At 41.7% G+C, this 24,698-nt stretch overlaps 1 protein-coding gene across 2 annotated transcripts in view; it reads right to left on the bottom strand.

Moving 5' to 3' along the window:
• The window catches only part of FAM76A (family with sequence similarity 76 member A), a 99,660-nt gene that overhangs the window by 15,414 nt on the left and 59,548 nt on the right, over window positions 1–24,698 (bottom strand). The window contains exons 1-5 of one of the 2 annotated variants that reach the window (XM_049878429.1): window positions 15,619–15,988; window positions 14,226–14,290; window positions 10,378–10,432; window positions 9,478–9,630; window positions 5,400–5,557 (exon numbers count right to left, since the gene is read on the bottom strand). In XM_049878429.1, the coding sequence (XP_049734386.1) occupies window positions 5,400–5,557; window positions 9,478–9,630; window positions 10,378–10,432; window positions 14,226–14,290; window positions 15,619–15,699 (512 nt within the window). In that variant the 5' untranslated portion in view covers window positions 15,700–15,988. Of the gene's footprint in view, window positions 1–5,399; window positions 5,558–9,477; window positions 9,631–10,377; window positions 10,433–14,225; window positions 14,291–15,618; window positions 15,989–24,698 lie in introns of those variants that run through there. The other variant, XM_049878430.1, reaches the window with a different exon arrangement.

Genomic DNA, 24,698 nt, shown 5'->3' with positions numbered 1-24,698 from the left:
TAATACAGTAACTTATAGATGGCTCGGCGACAACAGTCAATATCAAACCACATAAAGAAGCAGACCATGATCATTTCAATAAGCTTCCAAAACAAAGAATCAAGGGATCTTCTGGATGAAGCTGCCTTCCTAGAAATAGCAGATGCAGAATACAAAATTATATACAGAACTCTTCAAGACATCAGGAACAATATCAGGAAGGAGATCAGGCCATATGCAGAACAAGCCAAGGACCAGATGAACCAGTTGAAGAAATTAAAAAAGTTATTTAATTACATAATGAAAAATTTAACAAGCTGCAAGAATCCACAGAGAGACAGCAATGAGAAATTCAGAAGATTAACAATAAAATTACAGAATTAGACAGCTCAATAGAAAGTCAGAGGAGCAGAATCGAGCAAGTAGAAGCCAGAATTGATGAGACTGAAGATAAAGCACTTAGCACCAATATATCTGAAGAAAAATCAGATAAAAGAATTTTCAAAAATGAAGAAACGCTAAGAATCATGTGGGACTCTATCGAGAGAAATAACCTACCAGTGATTGGAGTACCAGAGCAGGGAGGGATAACAGAAAACACACAGAGAATTGTTGAAGATTTGTTGGCAGAAAACTTCCCTGATATCGTGAAAGATGTGAAGATATCTATCCGAGATGCTCCTCAAACTCCACATAAGGTAGGTCTGAAAAGAAAGTCACCAAGACATATTATAATCAAACTTGCCAAACCAAAGATAAAGAGAGAATTTTAAGAGAAGCTAGGGATAAACGAAAAGTCACCTACAAAGGAGAGTCAATAAGCTCGGACTACTTGGCAAAAACTATGCAGGCAAGAAGGCAATGGGATGACTTATATAAAGCCTTGAAGAAAAAAAATTGCCAGCCAAGAATCATATATCCAGCAAAACTGTCTCTCAAATATGAAGGCAAAACTAGGACATTACCAGATAAACAGAAGTTTAAGGAATTTTTAAAAACCAAACCAAAACTATAAGAAATGCTAAAGGGAGTTCTCTGGTTAGAAAATCAGTAATATCAGATATCAACCCAAGACTAGAACACTGGACAGAGCAATCAGATGTCAACCCTGATAGGGAAATCACAAAAATAAATCAAGATAAAAAAACGCTCAAAACAGGGCAACAGCGATGTCATTATGTAAAAGAAGACAACATTAAAACAATAAAGAGGGACTAAGAAAGGTAGTCATAGATCTTTCATATGGAGAGGAAGACAAGGTGATATAAAGAAATAAAAGTTAGGTTTAAACTTAGAAAAATAGGGGTAAATATTAAGGTAACCACAAAGGAGACAAACAGTCCTACACATCAACATGAAATACAAGAAAAACATAAAGACTCAGCAAAAACCAAAATCAGCAACAACGAATAAGAGCAAAAGACAACATATAAAGATGAAATACTCAGCACAAAAAAATAAGTGGGAAAAAGAAACTGTCAACAACACACAAAAAAAGACATTAAAATGACAGCACTAAATTCGTACCTATCCATAATTACACTGACTGTAAATGCACTAAATGCACCAATAAAGAGACAGAGAGGGGCAGAATGGATTAAAAAACATGGACCGTCTACATGCTGCCTACAGGAGACACCCCTTAGACTTAGAGACACAAACAAACTGAAACTCAAAGGATGGAAAAATATATATCAAGCAATCAGCAAGCAAAAAAAGCAGGAGTGGCAATATTAATTTCTGACAAAATAGACTTTAAAGTTAAATCCACCAGAAAGGACAAGGAAGAACAGTACATAATCATTAAAGAGGCAATATACCAGGAGGATATAACCATATTAAATATTTATGCACCCAGTGACAGGGCTGCAAGATACATAAAACAAACCCTAACAGCACTGAAAAGTGAGACAGACAGCTCCACAATTACAGTAGGAGACTTCAACACACCATTTTCACTGAAGAATAGAACATCCAGAAAGAAGCTCAATGAAGACACAGAAGATCTAAGTGCCACAATCAACCAACCTGACCTCATAGACATATACAGGACACTCCACCCAACAGCAGCCAAGTACACTTTCTTTTCCAGTGCACATGGAACATTCTCCAGAATAGACCACATATTAGGTCATAAAGCAAGCCCTAGCAGAATCCAAAACATCGAAATATTACAAAGCATCTTCTCTGACCATAAGGCCATAAAAGTAGAAATCAACAACAGAAAAAGCAGGGAAAATAAATCAAACACTTGGAAACTAAATAATATCCTGCTCAAAAATGACTAGGTTATAGAAGACATGAAGGATGGAATAAAGAAATTCATAGAATCCAATGAGAATGAAAACACTTCCTATCAGAGCCTTTGGGACACAGTGAAAGCAGTGCTCGGAGGTCAGTTTATATCAATAACTGCACAAATACAAAAAGAAGAAAGGGCCAAAATCAAAGAATTATCCCAACAAATTGAACAAATAGAGAGTGACAAAAGAAACCCTCAGGCACCAGAAGAAAGCAAATAATAAAAATTAGAGCAGAATTAAATGAAATAGGGAACAGAAAACAACTGAAAGAGTTAACAAGACCAAAAGCTGGTTCTTTGAAAAAATTAACCACTGGCCAAACTGACAAAAGAAAAACAGGAGAGGTTGCAAATAACCCGAAAAAGACATGAGATGGGAGATATCACAATAAACCTAACTGAAATTAAAAGAATCATATCAGAGTACTACGAAAAACTGTACTGTACCCAATTTGAAAACCTAGAAGAAATGGATGAATTTCTAGAAACACACTACCTACCTAAACTAACACAGAGGTATAACAACTAAATAAACCCATAACAAAAGAAGAGATTGAGAAGGTAATTAAAACACACCCAACAAAAAAAAACCCTGGCCCGGAGTTCTACCAAACTCGCAGAGAAGGATTAACACCACTACTACTAAAGGTATTTCAGAGCATAGAAAAGGATGGAATACTGCCAAACTCATTCTATGAAGCCAGCACATCCCTGATACCAAAACCAGGTAAAGACACCACAAAAAAAGAAAATTACAGACCTATATCCCTCATGAACCTAGATGAAAAATCCTCAACAAGAATCTAGCCAAAAAAATAATTCACCAATAGAATTCAACAACATATCAAAAAAATAATCCACCATGACCAAGTGGGATTCATATCAGGTATGCAGGGATGGTTCAACGTTAGAAAAACAATTAATGTCAATTAATGTAATCCACCACATACATAAAACAAAAGACAAGAATCACATGATTTTATCAATTGACGCAGAAAAGGCATTTGACAAAGTTCAACACCCATTCATGATAAAAACTCTCAGCGAAATAGGAATAGAAGGAAAATTCCTCAACATAGTAAAGGGCATTTATACAAAGCCAACAGCCAACATCACCCTAAATGGAGAGAGCCTGAAAGCATTCCCACTGAGATCAGGAACCAGACAAGGATGCCCTTTATCACTGCTCTTATTCAACATTGTGTTGGAAGTCCAAGCCAGAGCAATTAGGCTAGATAAAGAAATAAAGGGCATCCAGATTGGCAAGGAAGAAGTCAAAGTATCTCTATTTGCAGATGACATGATCTTATACACAGAAAACCCTAAGGAATCCTCCAGAAAACTACTGAAACTGATAGAAGAGTTCAGCAGAGTATCAGGATACAAGATAAACATACAAAAATCAGTTGGATTCCTCTACACCAACAAAAAGAACATCAAAGAGGAAATCACATCAATGCCATTTACAGTAGCCCCCAAGAAGATAAAATACTTAGGAATAAATCTTACCAGAGATGTAAAAGACTTATACAAAAAAAACTACAGTACACTTCTGCAAGAAACCAAAAGAGACTTACATAAGTGGAAAAACTTACCTTGCTTGTGGATAGGAAGACTTAACATTATAAAATGTCTATTCTACCAAAAGCGATCTATACATTTAATGCAATTCTGATCCAAATCCCAACAACGTTCCTTAATGAGTTGGAGAAACAAATCACCAACTTCATATGGGAGCGAAAGAGGCCCCAGATAAATTAGGCATTACTGAAAAAGAAGAACAAGGTGGGAGGCCTTACTTTACCTGATTTTAGAACCTATTATACCACCACAGTAGTCAAAACAGCCTGGTACTGGTACAACAGATACACGGACCAATGGAACAGAATTGAGAATCCAGACATAAATCCATCCACATATAAGCAGTTGATATTTGACAAAGGCCCCAAAACAGTGAAATGGGGAAAAGACAGTCTTTTTAACAAATAGTGCTGGCATAACTGGATATCCATCTGCAAAAAAATGAAACAAGACCCATACCTCACTCCATGCACAAGAACTAACTCAAAATGGATCAAAGACCTAAATATAAAATCTAAAACAATAAAGATCATGGAAGAAAAAATAGGGACAATGCTAGAAGCCCCAATACATGGCATAAACAGTACACAAAACACTACTAACTATGCAGAAGAGAAACTACATAACTGGGAGCTCCTAAAAATCAAACACCTATGCTCATCCAAAGCCTTCACCAGAAGAGTAAAAAGATTACCTATGGACTGGGAAAAAATTTTTAGCTATGACATTTCTGATCAGCACCTGATCTCTAAAGTCTACATGATACTGCAAAAACTCAACTACAAAAAGACAACCCAATTAAAAAATGGGCAAAGGATACGAACGTGCACTTCACTAAAGAAGACATTCAGACAGCTAACAGATACATGAGGAAACGCTCACTATCATTAGCCATTACAGAAATGCAAATCAAAACTACGATGAGATTTCATCTCGCTCCAACAAGACTGGCATTAATCCAAAAAACACAAAATAATAAATGCTGGAGAGGTTGTAGAGAGACTGGAACACTTACACACTGCTGGAAGGAATGTAAATGGTATAACTACTTTGGAAATCGATTCGGCGCTTCCTTAAAAAAGTAGAAATAGAACTACCATATGGTCCACCAATCCCCTTCCTTGGAATATATCCTAGAGAAATAAGAGCCTTTACACGAACAGATATATGCACACCCATGTTCACTGCAGCACTGTTTACAACAGCAAAAAGACAGAAGCAACCAAGGTGCCCATCAACGGATGAATGGTTAAATAAAGTATAGTATATTCATACAATGGAATACAAAGGAAAACACTTCATAAAGAAGTGGAATAAGTTCCATAAACTTTTCAGACACAATACAAATTCACAAGTCTCTCTGGCCCTTTAAAGGTACATAAACTATAAATGCATGACAAATTCCCCCATAGGCTAGCAACTAGACAGAAAAGAATAGGAAAATGTATACAAAACGGCATTTTCCAGGACTGACTGTGAGAGTAGTATATCTGACCTGTCGCACCTCTAGTCCTTGTCTCACCCATCTTGGGGTTACCTGTTGTAATGGCTGCCACCACTCAGTCGACTGTACTGCTCCTTCTCCTGGTGGCCAGCACGGGAAGAGCTGCTCAGGTGCTTCCTCTGCTCTTTGGTCTTCTGAAGAACTCGTTTATACGAAAGTGTGCACAGCCAACACAGCAGTTTCCCATCTACCTGAAGACCAGGAGAGAAAGATAGACAGGAGGGAATGTAGTGCAGTGGCTAAGGACGAGGGTGCTAGGAGCCAGAGCCCCTGGACTGAGATACCAGCTCTGCCACTGACAAGCTCTGCTACCTTAGGTAAGTCACTTGAGCTCTCTCAGGCTGTTTCCTCATCTGTAAAATGAGGGATAATAATAGTACCTACCTCTCAAGAGCTGTTGTTAAGGATTTCATGACATGTCATGTCATTAAAGCAATCAGCAGGATGCCAGGTATGTGAAAGTTACTTAATAAATATCAGCTGCTGATTTTATATATCTTTTTGTTTTGTTTTCCTCTGATTTAGCAAACACAGACCAAAGCAAAGTTCCCACAAGAATTTCAGAAGACACAAACATCTCCATGGTGCTCATTATGGAAAACTCAGCAGGGAGAAGAGGAGACCGAAGAGGAAATGTAAAATCTATACTTCAGTGTTAATACCTTGTAAATGGTTCACAAATGGTATGCTGGATACCTTTTCTCAGATGGAAAGGATGCCTTCAGAGAAAGACCTATGGGTGAGTAGCTTCTAGGGGCCCAGACCTGGTTGTGGTCTACCACGGCCCTTTGTCGAATCAGAAAAAGTCAACTTCTTTCGGCAGAAGCAGCTCTGCACCAGGGACCAGGATGCAAGGCTAGGAAAGCAGAGTTCGGCTTCCACAACCCTCTGAAGCCGGAATACCTTTGGGCAAAACCATGTGTAGGGCAGCTAGAGCTGGAGGTGAGGCAGCAGGCCTGGCTGGAATTACTCCAGTTGGGGAAGGAGTATGCTGGTATTTTATGGAACATTATAGTTTTCGTTTATTCCTAAAATTAGATCTTTGCCCTGTCTTGAATGTGGGTAGGCTGCATCATCATTTATCTAAGTGTTTTTATCTGGCCAGCAAAAGCTTCTTTGCCTCCTACCCTCCAACACAGCAGCAAGTCCATCAGTCTGAGTCCATTTACTTCTTTCCAAGTCCATTGCCTCCAAGCCAGTGAAGCCACCCTCATAACTCACTACTGCAACAGCCTCCCAAATGATCTCTCCAGTCCACTCTTGGGCCCACTGCCACACAGCCACCAATGAGGGTTTCCTAAATATAAATCTGATGATGTCCCTCTTCCCCTAAAACCCAGTGGTTTTTCACAGTATGTAATATAAAATCCAAACTTTTTACCATGGTCTGCACTGACTTAAATGTAGCCCCTACCTGCCCCTATAACCTCATTTCCTTTCTCTTCCCCTTGTTCACTCTTCCTTCTTTCTGTTCTTCTCATGTGCCAAGCTCATTCCCAACTCAGGGTCTTTTCACAGCTGGCCCCTCTTCCTGGAATCTTTGTCCTCCAGAGCTTCACACAGCTGCTACCTTCTCATCATTCTAGTTTCAGCTCAAATGTTATTGCCTCAGAGGTCCTCCTGATTGCCCAATCCAAACTGGTCTCCCCAGTCATTCTTTTAAAGATCTTTAAGTCCACTCATGTTGTTGTTGTTAGCTACCATCAAGTTGCCAACTCATGGGGACCCCGCATGTTACAGCTTAGAACTGCTCCATAGAGTTTTCTTGGCTGCAGTCTTTACAGAAGCAGAGCTCTGGATGGGTTCAAACCACCAACCTCTAGGTTAGAGATAATAGCAAGCTGCTTGGGCCACCCAGCTCCTCTCCCCAGTCACTCTTTATTATATACTCTCTTTTCTCTATAGCGCTTACATTGAAAATCTGTGTTCATTTATTTATTTCCTTGTTTGTTCTTACCCATCTCTCTCCCAATTACACAAATATAAGTTCTCTCAAAGAAGGTCTCGTCTGTCTAGTTCATTAGCGCATTTACAATATCAAACAGTGCCTGGTTCAGAATAGGCATTAGTTGTTAATAAACATATAAATGTACTTTGAGACCACACTTCAACCTGGTTCATTTCATGGTTCTGAAATACGGCCTGAAGACCTGATTTTAAAACCCTACAGAAGGCCTTGCCGAGAAAAGGGCTTTCACTGACGAAGTTTGAAAACTAGGTAATTCCACTAAAAAAAAAAGCATTATACTTTAAAACCATACACAGGACCACAGTATTTTATTTTAGATCTCTTCCTCGCCTGTCGAGACATAAACTTTAAAAATACAAGGTTACCCTCTGAGAATAAAACTATTGAAAACAAACAATCCTAGCTAGCACGGATTATTTCCCATGTCTCAGATTCTATTCTAAGGGCTTCACACATAACTCAACCTTCAGAACCTTCTGCTCATCCCTACTTACAGATGAGGAAACTGAGGCACTCATGGATTAACTTGCCCAAAGTCACATGGCTAATAAGTGACAGAACCAAGATTTCAACCCAGGCATTCCAAGTCCAGATCATCTACTTGTAATCTCTAATCTTAGGCCATCTCTCCTAAAATTTATCACCATTTGGTTGAGGGTATGCAAATATAGCCAAACCCTTAAAACAGAATTGTAACTAAGAAAACAGAAAATGAATTCTAATGTAACCACATCAATAAAAATTAACTACCGGTATTCCAATTAACAATAATGCAAGTACACGTTTGATATGTGTATTGATACCCCTTAGGTGGATATGAGCCAGGCTCAAAATTAAGTATTTTATATACTTACCTCCATCAAAGCTCCCCATGTCCCCATGAAGTAGCTACTATTATTCCCATTGGAAAGAGGAGGAAAGCGATACAAAACAAGATTAAGTAACTTGCCTAAGATCATTCACCTTGCCGCAGGAATGGGAAGGGACCCAGATGTGTGGGATTGCAAAGTCTGTGCTCCAGCTACTATTGTAAGCTACCTCCTGATTACTAATTCAGCTTCTCCAGTATCTTGATTCAGGGAAGAGGCGCCCTGGTTGGCAGGCAGGGGTATTCTGGTCACTGAAAAATTATATCCTCCCATTGTAAATTAATGAATTTGTTTAGTAAGTGTCCGTTCTCAAGAGCCTAAGCACCTCTGGCCACTGACAAAAGAATTTCAGAACTGTGTTCTTCATTCAACAAATATTTACTGAGCACCTACTATGTGCCAGGCCACTGGAAAGACAGCAGAGAGCAAGATGCACAAAGAGCTCACATTCTAGTGAGGTGGATGAACATGTAAACAAGATAATTTCTCATAGTGTTACACGCTATGAAGAAAATGAAACAGGGTGATGTTTCGTGTCACTGTGGGGGTTAGTCAAAGAAGGTCTCTGAGCAAGCAGCATCTGAGCTGAGACCTGACATGAGGTGCCAGTCATGAAACTCTGGAAAAAGGTCTATTAAGCAAATGCAGGAATGAGACTGGCATGTCTGAAGGACTGAAAGAAGGACTGTGTGGCGGGAACAAGGTGAGAGACAGGACACAAGACAGAAGAGAGACTGAAAGGCAGGCACAGGTCTTACAGGCCATGAAGGGAGTTTGGTTTTTACTCTAAGGGCAACTGGAAGCCACTGGAGGGTTTTAAGCAGTAAACTTATATGACCAAACTCTAAACCGTTCTGATTCCAACAAGGTACCCCTACCACTACATAAAGCTTCCCTCTGTGTCATCTTCTTATGGTCTTTAATGTCAACGGAGAGAAATATTTAAAGAGCCAATAATAAAACTGGTAATATCATTATAGTAATCTCTCCTTTACAGAGTTCCACAGAATTTTGCCAATACGAATCCACGTCTATTTGGGATATGGACCACTGTCATTCAGGTTCTCATAAAATACTAGGCGACGAAATGTTAGACTATAGCGCCGCACCATTTGATAAATGAAGAAGCCAAAGGCTGACTATCTTTTTCAAGATCAATAACAGAGCTAGGAAAGGAACTGACAAATCTTTCTTAATTATGCCTTTTTAACACAACTGTTCTACCTTAATTTTGCTAAAGGACATAAAAATCAAGAAAAACACAGGGATTTACCTTCTTTCTATCATCTTTCCTGTCAAACGCACACTGTTGCTTGCACTGTTCACAAGAATATGGTGGTCCATACTTCTTCTCCGAATTTGTACAGCGCTGGCATTTATTGCCAATAAATGCTGCAATTATGTTGCAATACTGACAAGGTTTGGGCTTAGAGAGAGGGAAAAAAAAAGAGGTCAAATAAGTATATTATAAAATACCAGTGCATTTTTTAAAGCAATGATTATTATTACATACTCCATTAGTAATGGTAAAGATATATTCCGAAGTTTAAATTTGCTTTTACACTGATCAAACGAAGCTCAGTTCCTAACACTAAATAAAGTGCTTTTCTGCACAGGACTACTGGTTTTAAAATAAATACATGAACAAATAATAAAAACCCACTGGTGTGTATGCTGGGGTTTTTATGAGAAATTCAATAGAACCAACTCTTAGGAGAAACCAGCAAGTGCTTCCAAATTTCTGAAAAGGCCTCTTTGCCATTATCAGTGTACAAACATGTTGAGAGAATGCCTACAAGGACACAGTATACTGAACTCTAACACTAAGAGGAAAAAAAAATCATTCATCAAAATGAATAGTCGACTGTTACCAAACAAAGAGGCCAAGTCGGAGGAGTCATCGTTCCCCACCTCTTTCCATACTGGTCACTAAAGCTTCTCAAGGAAAATTATAATAATAATTCTGGCAGAGTGACTATAAACACACAACTCCTTAACATTCAGTATTAGCTAAGTGCAAAAACTAAAACACTGGATAAATTTTTCTGACAAAATATTTACAAATAACTTGTTCCTCTAATAAAAATACCGTGATTACATTAATAGCTCACAGAAATGTACGCTTCCAAGAGATCCAAGTACTCACTGTCAGGTACAGAGAAACCCTACTTACCGTTCCATACAACTGCACATTCTGAGCACATTTCTTGCATATTGTATTGGTTTTACTGTTAAGGAAGAAGGAGACACAAGGCTTTTGTAAGAAAAAAGTTGTTTTATTTAGAACATCTGAAAACGGATTCCTCCTTCCGCCTAAGGAATATGTGCTAAGGTGAAATATGACTGGGACAATTGAAGTTTGAATATCTGGCCAATAACTCTCTTATTATTTATTTCCACAGAATATGTGGATATTAGTTTTATTATCTCAGATAATATGGGGCTTTTAAATAGGGCTTTGGTTGAAATGAGGAGTAAGTTATTTCTGATTATGGCATCTCCAAGTATCACACACTGGTTGCAACAATGGGCTCAAGCAACTGTGAGGATGATGGCACAGGACCAGGTAGTATTTCGTTCAGTTGTTCATCAGGTCGCAATGAGCCGGAACCGGCTCGACAGCACATACCACCAGCAACGACATCAAGTACCACGAAGTAAAATTATCAGATACGGAGGGGACCTTCAAAACAATAGTGTGTTAGACTGAAATGGACTAGTAGCTATATGGATGAATAGCTGAAAAATCTGACGTAAGGGGAAAAAAGTATGTGTGTTTGGAATATACACTCAGAAATTCTATCCATGTTGACCTTATTCGGTCCAAGCTCTGGTCTTTAAGTAACCCAGCTGCCATCGTCGAGTCAATTCCAACTCATGGCAATGCCATGTGTGTCACGGTAGAACTGTGTTCCACAGAGTTTTCGACACTTGATTTTTCAGAAGCAGATCACAAAGCCTTTCTTCTGGGTGGGTTCAAACCTCCAACCTTTTGGTCTGCAGTGGAGCATGTTAACTGGTTGCACCACCATCCCAGACGTGGAGAAATATAAGCTGTGACCAAATATTTTGTCAATATTCCCCATCTCTCAAACAGCTAATTGACAAAAATAGAATCATTATTTGCTTTGAGAAGATCTGGAGGTCATAATATTACCTAAATGTTTTAACTAATAAATCTGCCTTGGGGAGAAAAATATTTCCAAATAAAGTCTAACCCTTCACACAGGGAGGTACGAATGATATGCTTAGTGTGCAAGAGTAGTTCAAACAACACTCTAGGGCTAAAAATAAAATTACACAATTTTTTTTTTTTTAAATCTGGTCTATTCTCTATTTTGTGATTATTGTCGCACACAATCTCTATGAAATTGACCACAAAGTTTAAAAAGACAAAAAAAAAAAAAAAACCCCAATGTAGAAAACATTTAAATTACATCAAAATATTCAAACAAAATATTTTTCAGGGCAATTTTCTGCCATTTTTAAAAGGCAGTACAAGAAATTAAATACATTTAAAAAAAACCTGCACTCTAGAAAGAGAATTGGCATCAGTGATTCTGTGAAGTTGAACAGCGTTTTGGTTTTCACACAGATTTATTACTGAAAAACTGGGGTATACGCCTATACATACAAACGCTCCTGACATCTTAGAGAACACGCAAAGAGAAAGTATTTCTATGATCCATCTTGAGCTAATTTTTGTGTATGGTGTGAGGTAAGATTCGAAGTTCATATCACACACCACTCACAAAAATTAATTCAAGATAGAGCACAGACCCAAATGTAAAAGCTAAAACATAAAGCTCCTGGAGTATATTCAGTATGATTTCGTTTATATGAAGTTCTAGAACAGGCAAAACTAACCTACGCTGGAAACAAAACTCAGAACAGTGGATGCCTGGGGGAAATGAGGGGAGCTGGGATTGACTGGGATGGGCATGAGAGGACTTGATGGGATGATGTTAATGTTCTATTTCCTCATAGTGGCTCAGAGATATATGCTGTTCGTTAAAACTCATCAAATGATGTACATAAGGCTTGAGCATTTCACTATACGCAATTTCACCTCAAAAATGGTAAAGAAGTGTAAATAAATACTGACCTCTAGTTAGTGATATGCATGTTGAAGTGTTTGGAAGTGAAGTGTACTAATGTGCGCAACTTTAAAATGAATAAAAAATAAGATGGATTGATGCATGGATGGAGGGATGGAAAAATGTAAATTGTAGAATCTAAATAGCGGCTATATAGATGTTCACTGTCAAATTCTTTCAACTTTTTTTTATGTTTGAAAATACCCAAAGATTTTTTTTTTTACTTGTTCTTTAGGTCAAAGTACAGAGCAAATTAGTTTCTCATGAAACAATACAAAAAGTATCTTGTGCACTGGTTGACAACCCTGCAATGTATCAACACTCTCCCCTTTCCCACCCCAGGCTCCCTGTTTCCATTCATTCAGTTTTCCTGTCCCTTCCTGCCGTCTCGTCTTTGCTTTTGGCTGGTGTGCCCATTTAGTCTGGTATACACGATTGAACTATGAAGCACATTTCTCAAGTGTGTTAGCTGTTGGCTCTACAGACCTGTCTAATCTTTAGCTGAAGGGTGAACCTCAGGAGTGACTTCAGGACTGAGTTAAAAGGGTGTCTGGGGGCCATATTCTTGGGATTTCTACAGTTTCTCTTACAGACCAGCAAGCCTGGTCTTTTGTGTGTGTGTGTGTGTGTGTGTGTGTGTGTGTGTGTGTGTGTGTGAATTTGACTTTTGTTCTGTATTTTTCTCACACTCTCTCCGGGACCCTTTCTACTGTGAGCCCTGCCAGAGCAGCCATGGTGGTAGCTGGGCACCATCTAGTTGTGCTGGACTTGGAAGCTGTGGTAGTTGTCGTCCATTACAAAGATACTAAAAAAACATTTCTAGAATGAAAATGAAGCTGATTAAAATGAGGCTTCTAGGTCTATGTGTGAGCTAGTGAATAGGCCCCACCCTGCTCAAAGCAGGATCACCTACAATTGTAGTTCCACAAAAACTGAACTTGATACACCAATAAACCCCTTTAACATTAAAAAGTTCCCGAAGACGTGTGTTAACTCACATTTAAGTGCTTTTTAAAATGAGAGTCATTCAAGGAAAAGTGTGAAGGCAAGCGAATTTCAAATGTGATTAGGGCTAACAAACCCCTTATCAAGATGGGCACATTCCCAAAAGTATCTTCTTTTGGCTTATAAATTCTTCAAGCTCTGTGTATAAAACATACCAGAACATGAAACTAATGTTTTGCTGTTGTGGGACTGACTTCTTACTGTCAAGAAGATCCTAACAATAATATAAAATGATCAAAGATCTGAAAAATAAGTAACAAAAAGAATCAAGCAATCGATGGAAAATAATTAAGAAAAAAAATCTGTATTATAAAACACTGGGTACATCCTTCAATGTGTTATAAGAAATTAGAGAATCTGTATTATAACACAACTGATTAAAACAAACAAACAAAAAAACATTGCCATCAACGCCATACCAACTCATAGTAACCCTATAGGACAGAGTAGAACTGCTCCACAGGGTTTCCAAGGCGGTAAATCTTTATGAAAGCCGACTACCACGCTGTTCTCCCACGGAGGAGCTGGTGGGTTCAAACCACCGCCTTTGGTTAGCAGCTGAGTGCTTAACCACTGTGCGGCCAGGGCTCTTTCGAATCGATTAAAGAACTATATATTACAATGTAATTGATCATAGATCTGTACAGTGAAATGCAATTGATTACAGATCTGTATATTAAAATTGATTACAGGTCTGTATATTAAAATTGACAAAGTGGCTGCAACAATGGGCTCAAACATAGCAAGAATAGCGAGGATGGCACAGGACCAGGTAATATTTAGCTCTGTTTAATACATAAGGTCGCTGTGAGCTGGAATGGACTCTGCACCACCTAACAATGACAATATTAAAATGCAACTGATTATAGATTTTAGGTGGAAAAAGCCTATTAACATCTTTCATAGCCAACAACTGTACCTCTCCTGCTGATACTCAGTCCTGCAGTAGGTGCACTTTACAACAGGGTGCGCAATCCGACATTCCTGAAATGAAATGAGAATATAATTTAAAAAAAAAAAAATTTTTTTTAATTAAAAAAAATAATAATAATAATTTTAAAGCCGGTCACAAATGGAAGCAGCCTGCCTTCAGGAGGAAGCAGAAGACCTGGCTCTAGTCCTAGCATAGCCATTGTGTTTTGAGCGAAGCACTTAAGTGTTCTGGGCCTTACTTTTATTCTCTGTAATACTGACACTGCTCTGCCCATCATGCAGCATTAATACGGGCGTTAAAAAAGAATTTATGTGGAACTAGTCAGAAATTGTAAAGCAAATGTACGCTTGAATAAGCCCCAGACTGAGATCTGAAGCCCTGGAGTCCAGTCCCAGGTTAGGTCACTGTGATTCTGAGCACGTTCGTGTGTGAAATGAAACTGCTCAATTAAAATAATTACTATTTACACATACATAACTTCCTTAAATTAAATACGTACATATGTATAAATATATATGCATATAAATATTTTAGGCCAAAAACAGGCACTCAAGCACTTGAGTCCTCTCGTATCTAGTAAGCAAATAGTGGCAAAGAAAGGTCACAGCTCTCTGAGGCAAGAGTGACAATGAGCTATCCACGTAAGACACACAAACTCAGGATTAAATAGGAATATCTCAACATCAGTCTCCAGCCGGCTTGGTGACTTTTAATTATCGCCTCACCGCACCTCTATTCACTTAAACTAGAAAAGTGGAATGAAGCGACTTAATGGAAAAAGAGAACTTGGACTTTCAGGGGTAAAAAAATGATTGGCAGCTGGTTAGAGTGAGATCCTAAGGCCACCAACTGGATAATAAAAAAAAATCACTTTTTTGCTTCATATGCCTAATTGTGGAGCTTTCCTATACAAGCCTTGCCACCTCCTACTCCACCACTGGCTGCAGAGTGACCGTGAGGCTCCCGACTTCGAGACGGTCCCCCGAGGCAGCACCCAACTCTGGAGTTCAGTCGCAGGAGGGGCAAGGGGAGGGTCCTTCAGCCTTTAACGAGGGAGACTGCGGCGGCGGAGAAGCCCAAAAAGGTCCCCGGCACGGCTGGTCACCGACAGACAGGGGACCCGCTGTCCCCTACACCGACCTCACGGGGCCCGAGAAAAATCCCCCACGGTTGCTAAGCACCAAGACACGCCGGCCGCGGGGGCCTGGACCCGGCCCGGGGCTCCCCCACGTGCCCCTAGCCGACGGGCGCGGCTCCTCAGCTAGGCAGGCCTGCCACACCCAGCCCGGGGGAACCGCCGGGCGTTCCCGCAGAACCGAGAGCTCCGAGCTGCGCCTGCGGCTTCCCCCGTTCCCGGCCGCCGCCCCAGCCCGCGCACCTTGCACAGCTGCTGCCCCTGAGACAGCGCCTCGAAGGGGAAGCGCTGGTGGCACTTGGTGCAGGCGTAGAGCGCCGCCATGTCCGGCCCGGGTCCTGCTCACCGCCCCGCCGGCGGCCCGCCGCTTGATCTGACAGTCTGAGGCACAATCTGGCGGCGGCAGCGGCGACGGGCTGCGGGCTGCGGGCTGCGGGCTGCGACAGGCGGGCAGGCACGGTCGGACCGATCAGGGTGGGCGCGGTGCCGGCGGAAGCCGGTTCACTGGTTCATTCCGACGCCAATCAAGCGGAAAAAGGGCGGAACACGGAGCTTTTGAGGACTCTGATTCGGTCTGGATTGGAGGACGCCACTTGTGACGCGCGCGGCCGCGATTATGTAAAGCGCAGTCACGCGGGGGCGCCGCCTGGAGCGGCGGTCTCCAGACCCGGAGCTCGGGAGCGCAGGGGCTCCGCCCACTCGGCTCTGCGTTCCCGCCCTCGCTCCGCCTCTCTCCGGCCGCGGGCGCACCCGCAGCTCTCGCGACACCTCCGTGGAGTTGTGATGTTTAGGTTTCCATGGAGCTGCCCTCTGGGAGTGGGAGGGGCGCTATCTGACCGAGGGCGGTGCAATGTTGAACCGGAACTCCGCCGCCACATCGAGCTTGAAGAGGGTAGAGGGCTCGTGAGGAGCCCTTTCATCACGGGGTCAGGAGGGGCCTGGCCCCCCCATCCGAAGGAGAAGAGGAAACCATGAGGGGAGACCTAGAGGCGTCCCCTCTCTCTGAGACCCCTAAAAGAGGGGGAACTCTAGGGCCGATGATCTCCGAAGAGATAGGGGGAGCCCCAGAGAAAGCACCTTTATGCTGCGGAAAGGGGGTACTAGAGAGATGACAGTCTCCCAGCAAGGAGAGACCCCATGTTAAGTCGAGGCCCTTCATCCCTAAAAGTCCCCCTGGGGTGCTTTGCAGTTACCCTGAGGCCCGCTCCCCACCGGGTTTCTCCGGTTGCACCTACCACCCCACCCCCACCCCGCTTCCCTCACAGGACAACCACCTGGAGTTTCCCGGCAGGGTCTGGCCCCCCGGAAAGCAAGCTGCACTCTCTTGGCTCTTCTGTGCCTCCTTGCCTCCCAGCTTGGCGCCTAAAGGGTGGGCCCAGGGAATTACAGACTTTATTCTTGAGGCTTTGACAAAACTTCCTGCAATGCTGACCTTTCCAAGTTCCTGCCTGTAGCTGCTCTTGGGCTTAGATTACTTTTGGCTCTGCCAAATGCCTCTACGGTCCTAATTACTGTTTTACCTCAACTTGAGCTTTTTACAGTTGAGGGATCTCTTACGGATTCTTGGTCCCCGTCTCAACAATATTTACTGTCTTTGAAACTCAAATCCAGCTTCCTCCTTGTGGGTGCCCCCAAAGATGTGTATTCATCACAGATTAAGACTGGAGTCAGAAAACAAAGGTTTAAATCACTGTTCCACGTCTACTAGATATGTGACAGAGGAGTCCCTCTGTGGCACAGTTAAGTGCTGGACTACTAGTTGAGAAATTAGCAGTTTGAATCCACCCAGAGGCACCGCAGGAGAAAGGACTGACGGTTACAGCCTTGAAACACTTATGGGGCAGTTTTACTCTACACACATGGGTTCACCATGAGTGGGAATTGACTCTAGGACAACTAACAACACCGCCTATCACTGAACTTCTCAGAACCTCACTTTCCTCAGTTGTACAACTGGGTCATTGTGAGAATCAAAAACAGTACATGGAACCTGTTAGTTAATTTCTCCTAGGGTGATGCTGGTACCAAGCTGGTGCCCTGGGTCATGTAAGCACAACCTCCCTTCTACACACACACACAAACACACACACGCGCCTCTCTGTCTCCCTGCTGCCTCCAGTTCTGATCTCCACTGTAGTTTTGCAATGATATATTTACATTTTTTAATATTTCACTTTTTTTTAATATTTTGCTTTTTTTAATCCATTGGACGATGGCATTAGGGACAGGAAGGACCATCTCTGGGTTATCTCTGTATTCACTTCACTCAGTGCAGGGTTAATTGATTTATTCATTCAACAAATTTTTATTGAGTATTATGTGCCAGGCTCTGTTATGTGCCAATAGTCACCGGGAATACACTGATCTGTGAAACAGACATGATCCCTGCCCTTGTAAAGCCAAAAGTATTGTTGAAAAGACTGCCAAAAACAAGGACCATAAATTAAAAGATACACTGCAGGGGTATAGAGCAATGCTGGGATAGGGGAGAGGGTAGGGGAAGTCAAGCAGGTAGAGAAGATCAGGGATAAACCACTGTAAGGAGATGCCAAGACCTGAAGGTCAAGAAGGACTTAGACATGTAACTTCACCAAGAATGTCCCAGGCAGAAGGAAAGGTGAAGACCTTGAGTTGGAATAGAGTTTGGCATGTTCAGGAACCTGAGAGGAAGCCAGCACGGCTGGGGCTTACTGGCCACAGGATGAGTGGAGAGGTCAACAGGGACTGGCAGAGGCCAGAGGACTAGAACCTGTAGACCCTGATATGGATGTGGGTTTTTTCTTTCTTTCTTTCTTTTTTTTAAGTACAGTGCATAGTGTACAATGGGAAAGAAACCATTGTCGGTTTTTAAGCAAGCAAGTAACCTGAATGGATGTACATATATATTTTAATTTGTCTGGTTTCTATGAGGAGAATAGACTGCAGGGGTCAGAGTGAAAGCAGAGAAACCAGTGAGGAGGCTTTTGCAGTCATCTAAGGCAAGAGGTGAAGTCCCTGGATAGTACAAGTGTTTAACAGGCTTGGCTGCTAACTAAAAGTTTTGAGGTTCAAGTCTACCCCGAAGCACCTTGGAAGAAAGGCTTGACAATCTAATTCTGAAAAGCCACCATTGAAAACCCTGTGGGCCACAGTTCTACTCTGAAACACATGGAATTGGAATTGACTCCACACAACTGGTGGTAAACTCAACGTGATGGCAGCTTGGACTTTAAATGTTGCAATAGAGAGATGTGAACAGACATATTTTGGAAGTAGACTCAACAAGACTTAAGGATGGATTGGATTTGGGAGGTGGTGAGGGAAAGGAAGAACTTATGGTCAACGTGCCATAATTATTCTGGATGGGGTGATCATTTCCGGTGACCAAACTAGGACAAGATTCAGAGGTAAACCAAGAGTTTTGTTTTTGACCTGTTAAGTTCTACATGCCTGCGGGACATCCAGAGGGAGGCATGTAGGCAGAGGGTTCTATTTTGTATATCTCTATATACCTCCTTAGAGGAGAGGTCTGGGATGAAGACAGAGTTTTGGAGAGAGTATCAGCATACGTGTGATGTTTAATGGCCTAAGACTGGATAATAGATATTATCTTGGAAACCTAGACAGAAAAGAGAAAAATGTCCCTTCCTGAGTCAAGAGAAACTCCATCCAACATTAGAGATCCAGCCAAGAAGAAGTGCCTACAAAGGATTCTGAGCAAGAGAAGGCAGGGAGACAAGGCCAGCATTAATCCAAAAAACACAAAATAAGAAATGTTGGAGAGGTTGTGGAGAGACTGGAACATTTATACACTGCTGGTGAGAATGTAAAATGGTACAACCACTTTGGAAATTGATTTGGCTCTTCCTTAAAAAGCTAGAAATAGAACTACCATACGATCCAGCAATCCTACTCCTCGGAATATATCCTAGAGAAGTAAGAGCCTTTACACAAACAGATATATACACACCCATGTTCATTGCAGCACTGTTTACAACAGCAAAAAGGTGGAAGCAACCAAGGTGCCCATCAACGGGTGAATGGATAAATAAATTGTGGTATATGCACACAACGGAATACCACACATCGATAAAGAACAGTGATGAATCTGTGAAACATTTCATAACATGGAGAAACCTGGAAGGCATTATGCTGAGTGAAATTAATCAGTTGCAAAAGGACAAATATTGTATAAGACCACAATTATAAGAAATCAAAAAATAGTTTAAACAGAGAAGAAAATATTCTTTGATGGTTACAAGAGGGGGGAGAGGGGGATGGAGAGGAGTATTCAATAATTAGTAGATAAGAACTATTTCAGGTGAAGGGAAAGACAACACATAATACAGGAAAGGTCAGCACAACTGGACTAAACCCAAAACAAAGAAGTTTCCTCGATAAACTGAACGCTTCAAAGGCCAGTGTAGCAGGGGCAGGGGTTTGGGGACCATGGTTTCAGGGGACATCTAAATTAATTGGCATAATAAAATCTATTAAGAAAACATTCTACATCTACAATGGCTTCTGGGGTCCTAAACGCTAGCAAGTGGCCATCTAAGATGCATCAATTGGTCTCAACCCACCTGGAGCAAAGGAGAATGAAGAACACCAAAGACACAAGGTAATTACGAGCCCAAGAGACAGAAAGGGCTATATGAACCAGAGACTACATCAGCCTGAGACATGGTGCCCGGGTACAACAAATGACTGCCCTGACAGGGAACACAACAGAGAACCCCTGAGGGAGCAGGAGAGCAGTGGGATGCAGACCCCAAATTCTTGTAAAAAGACCAGACTTAATGGTCTGACTGAGACTAGAAGGACCCCAGTGGTCATGGTCCCCAGACCTTCTGTTAGCCCCAGACAGGAACCATTCCCAAAGTCAACTCTTCAGACAGGGGTTGGACTGGACATTGGGATAGAAAATGATACTGGTGAAGAATGAGCTTCTTGGATCAAGTAGACATATGAGACTGTTGGCATTTCCCGTCTGGAGGGGAGATGAGAGGGTAGACGGGGTCAGAGGCTGGCCGAATGGACACAAAAAGAGAGAGTGGGGGCAGGGAGTATGCTGTCTCAGAGAGAGAACAATTAGGAGTATGTAGCAAGGTGTATGTAAATTTTTGTATGAGAGGCTGACTTGATTTGTAAACTTTCACTTAAAGCACAATAAAAAATTTTTTTAAAATTAAAAAAAAAAAAAAAAGACGGCAGGGAGGAGAGTGGCTTCACAGAAGCCAAGAGAAGAAAATGCTCTAAGCAGGAGACACTAGTCAACGGTGTCATCAGCTACTAGGGGACTAAAATGAGGACAGCAACTGACGTTTCCTGAACTGACCTTGAGCACACACCTGTGTTTGCTGAATGTCTACCCTGCCAAAACTTGTCCCTTTTTCTCTTATCTAGTCTTACTCCATGTGTCTTTGGCAGCAGCAGTTAGGTATAACCCTAAGGGAGTAGTAGAAGAATAGGATATTTATAGTGATATTGTTCATAATAGCTAAAGAAAAGAGGGAAAACAATAACTGTCCATTGACAGGATAATGGATCAATTATGCTGTACACAGGGTATCACGGAATTCCAGACCAGGGACACCGAGCTTCAACTGGATCAGCTCTTTCAGAGTGTAATTTGCTTGCTTCCTTATTCACTATCTCTAGAAAATCTTCACATAAAGGAGGATGATATACGTATGTCCATGATGGAAGAGGGCAAGTTGATAAAGATAATAACTGGCTTGTGTTACAGGTATGAATTCCTCAGTCCACAAGTTAAGGAATAAAGCTTAAAAAAAGAGAGAGAGAATTTAATTTCTACTTTATTTACTCAATAAATATGCATTGAATGTCGAGTAAGTATCAGGGACAATGATAGGCCCTGGAAATACAGCCATGAATGTGACCAAATCCCTGCCTTCATGGAGCTTCCATTTTAGGGTTGGGGAAGACTGGTGATATACAACAAGTAAAGGCATAATTTCAGGTGATGTGCTAGGCAAAAAAAAAAAAAAAATCAGAGAAAAGGGTGGACAATGATGGGAAAGGTTCTATTTAAGACGGAATAGTCAGGGAAGAGGAGGTGACGTGAGCAGACATCTAAATGAAATGAAGGAGCCAACAATGTGAAGACCTGGGGAAAAGTGTTACAAATGGAGGGAAAAGCAAGTGCAGAGGGCTTGAAACTGGAAGAGCTGGGCATGACTAACAAAACCAGTGTGGCTGGACTGCAGGGTGAAGGGGAGAGTGGTAGGAGATAGGTCAAATAGGTAACTGGCAGCCAAATCTTCTAGGACTTTATGGGCCATGGTAAGAAGTTTGGATTTTGATCTAAGGGTGATGGGAAATCATTTGAGTGTATTGAGCTGGAGAGTGATAGGATCTTAGTCACATTTTAAAAGATCACTCTAGCTGCTGTATGGAAAATACGGAGGTAAGAATGAAAGCAGGGAGATGCTTTCATTAGATGGCCAGAAGTGGTAGTGACTGGGACTAGGTTAGTAGAGGTAAAGATTGTGAAAGGTGACCAGATTTGGCAGAAGTTTTAAGACTAGAATTTGCATGTCAGCTAAGGGATTGGATGCTGGTCTAAGCAAAAGAGAGCACTCAAAGAGGAGCCCTAGGTTTTTGGGTTGAGCAACTAAGTGAACAGTGATGGCACTGACTGAGATGGGAAGAGTCACGGAGGAGCAGGTTTGTAAGGGGAAAGTAAGGCTTCTGTTTGGCCATGATAATTTTGAGATGACTGCGAGATCAGTAGGCAGTTAGATATACAAGTCCCTGGGTGGTACATATGGTTAAGCTCTCGGCTAGTAACTACAAGGTTGGCAGTTCAAATTTGCTCAAAAGCATCTTGGAAAAAAGGCCTGGTGAACTACTTCTGAAAGATCACAGCTATTGAAAACCCCATGGAGTGCAGTTACACTCTGAAACACATGGGGCTGCCATGAGTCAGAACCAACTCAGTGGCAACTGGTTTTAGTGCACAGTAGCAGCCAGGGCTGGAGGTATAGTTTGGAAATCATGAACATGTAGATGGAATTTAAAGTGATGAGATCACCTGGGGGATGAGTGAAGACAGAGAAGAGCTCCTTAGAGGTTGGGAACCAAGGGTGAGGTGGAGGTAGAGCAAGGGAGGGGGTGGTAATCTAGCAAATGAGACTGAGAATGTACAGTCAGTTGAGTCTCAGAAGCCAAAGGAAGAAAGGGCTTCAAGAAAGAAGTGATCAACTGTGTCAAAGGCTGCTAACAGATGAAGCAGAGTGAATGAGACTTGAGCTTTGGCAGGATGGATATCTTAGTTATCTAGTGCTGCTGTAACAGAAATACCAGAAATGTGTGGCTTTAACAAAAATTTATTTTCTCACAATTTAGGAGGCTAGACGTCTGAATTCAGGGTGCCAGCTCTAGGGGAAAGCTTTCTCTCTGTCGGCTCTGGAGGAAGGTCCCTGTATCTTCAGCTTCTGCTTTCTGTTTCCTTGGAGATCTCCGTGTGTCTTGGCATCTATCTTATCTCATCTCTGCTTGCTAATTTAATCTCTTTTGTATCCCAAAAGAGATTGACTCAAGATGCACCCTACATTAATCCTACCTCATTAACATAACAAAAGACAACCCATTCCCAAATGGGATTATATGCACAGGCATAGTGGTTAGAATTTACAACACATATTTTTGGGGGACATAATACAATCCATAACATTCCACCCTTTGACCCACAAAATTCATATCCTTGCTACATGCAAAACTCATTAACCCCATCACATCATCCCAAAAGTCTTCGATCAACTCCAAGTCTAAAATCTCATACTCTGAATCATTTAAATCAAATATGGGTGACATCTTAGGTGAATTCCATCCTGGGGCAAAATTCCTCTTCATCTGTGGATCTGTTAAACTAAAATACAAGTAAATACAAATAAAATCTGGTTCCAAAGTACAATGCTGGAACAGGTATAAGGTAGACATTTCCATTACAGATGGAATAAACTGGAGGCACAGAAGGGATAACAGGCACCAAGCAAGTCCAAAACCCAGCAGAACAAATTACATTAGCTTGCAAGCCTTGAAAATAATCCTGTCTTCTCTGAGACCATCTGGGCAATGGCCCTTTCTTCCAGATTCTGGGTGTTGGTCGTACACGCTGGATTCTGGGAGAAGGCTCCTTGGCCCTGGTCTTCAGCTCTGCCTTCCATGCCCTCTGGGATGGCAACTCTGCCCCTTCGGCTTTAGTAAGCCCCATTCTCCTAGTCCATCTGAGTGGCAACCCCAGCCCCTCAACCCCAGCAGAGCCCACTCCTCTGCTCTTTGGGTATGAAAGCCCTGCCCTCTCAGCCTGGGGCAGTAGGCCCATCCCCCTGGCACACCTTAACGGCAGCCCCATACTCTGGAACCGAGTTGGCGAAGACCTGACTCTTTGAATCCTAGGAGGCTGTGGCCCCACCCTTTGAGATCCAGGAAACCATGGCCCCACTCTTTGAAACTGAGAAGGCCCTGCTTCCTGTTCTCCTTCCAATAGTTCTACTGATCTCCAAGCTGCTCCAGGGATGGTCCTTTTGTTTTCTTGGAGGACAACAAATATAGCTCTTTTGGCCTGTTTCCTGCCTGTAGAATTTCAAGAGGCAGGCAACGTTCTTTCCTTTTGTTCTTTCTCTGTTCCCTTCAGTCTAAACTTATGGGTTCTTTGCTGTGGTAGTTGCATAGATCCATCAGTCTCAGGCTTAATCTCTATAACAAAAGATTGCGTATCTATGTCCTTGTTGAATATTCTTAGTTTGTACAACAGAATTTTCCAAATCTTTAAGTTCTGTTTTCATGCAACACAGTTCATTTTACGTCCATCTCTTTCCTCACTCATTTTACTATGAGTGAGAAGGAGAAACCATGTGGCCCCTTTAAGATCTTTTTCACTTCTTTGTTTCTTGTGCTTTAGATGAAAGTTCACAGAGCAAATTAGTTTCTCATTAAAAAATTAATACACATATTGTTTTGTAACATTGGTTGCCAACACCACAATGTGATCAAGTCTATTCTGACTCACGGTGACCCTAGAGGACAGAGTAGAACTGCCCCATAGTGTTTCCAAGGTTGTAATCTTTAGGAAAGCCTACTGCCACATCTTTCTCCTACAGTGCAGCTGGTGTGTTCCAACCACTGACCTTAAAGGGTTCCTTATCCCTTTAAGATCTCGCTTAGAAATCTCATCAGCTAGATATCCAAGTTCATCACTTACAAGTTCTACCTTCCACCAAACATTTGAACATAATCCAAAAAGTTGTTTGCCACTGCATAAAAGCACCACCCTTCCCCCGTTGTCCAATCATATGTTTATCATTTTTTTTAAAGCC

This window comes from Elephas maximus, chromosome 3 (assembly GCF_024166365.1).
Source record: "Elephas maximus indicus isolate mEleMax1 chromosome 3, mEleMax1 primary haplotype, whole genome shotgun sequence".
In the NCBI taxonomy this organism is placed as follows: Eukaryota; Metazoa; Chordata; class Mammalia; order Proboscidea; family Elephantidae; genus Elephas; species Elephas maximus.
Note: the sequence above shows the minus strand (reverse complement) of the source record. Positions and strands in the feature narration are given on the sequence as shown.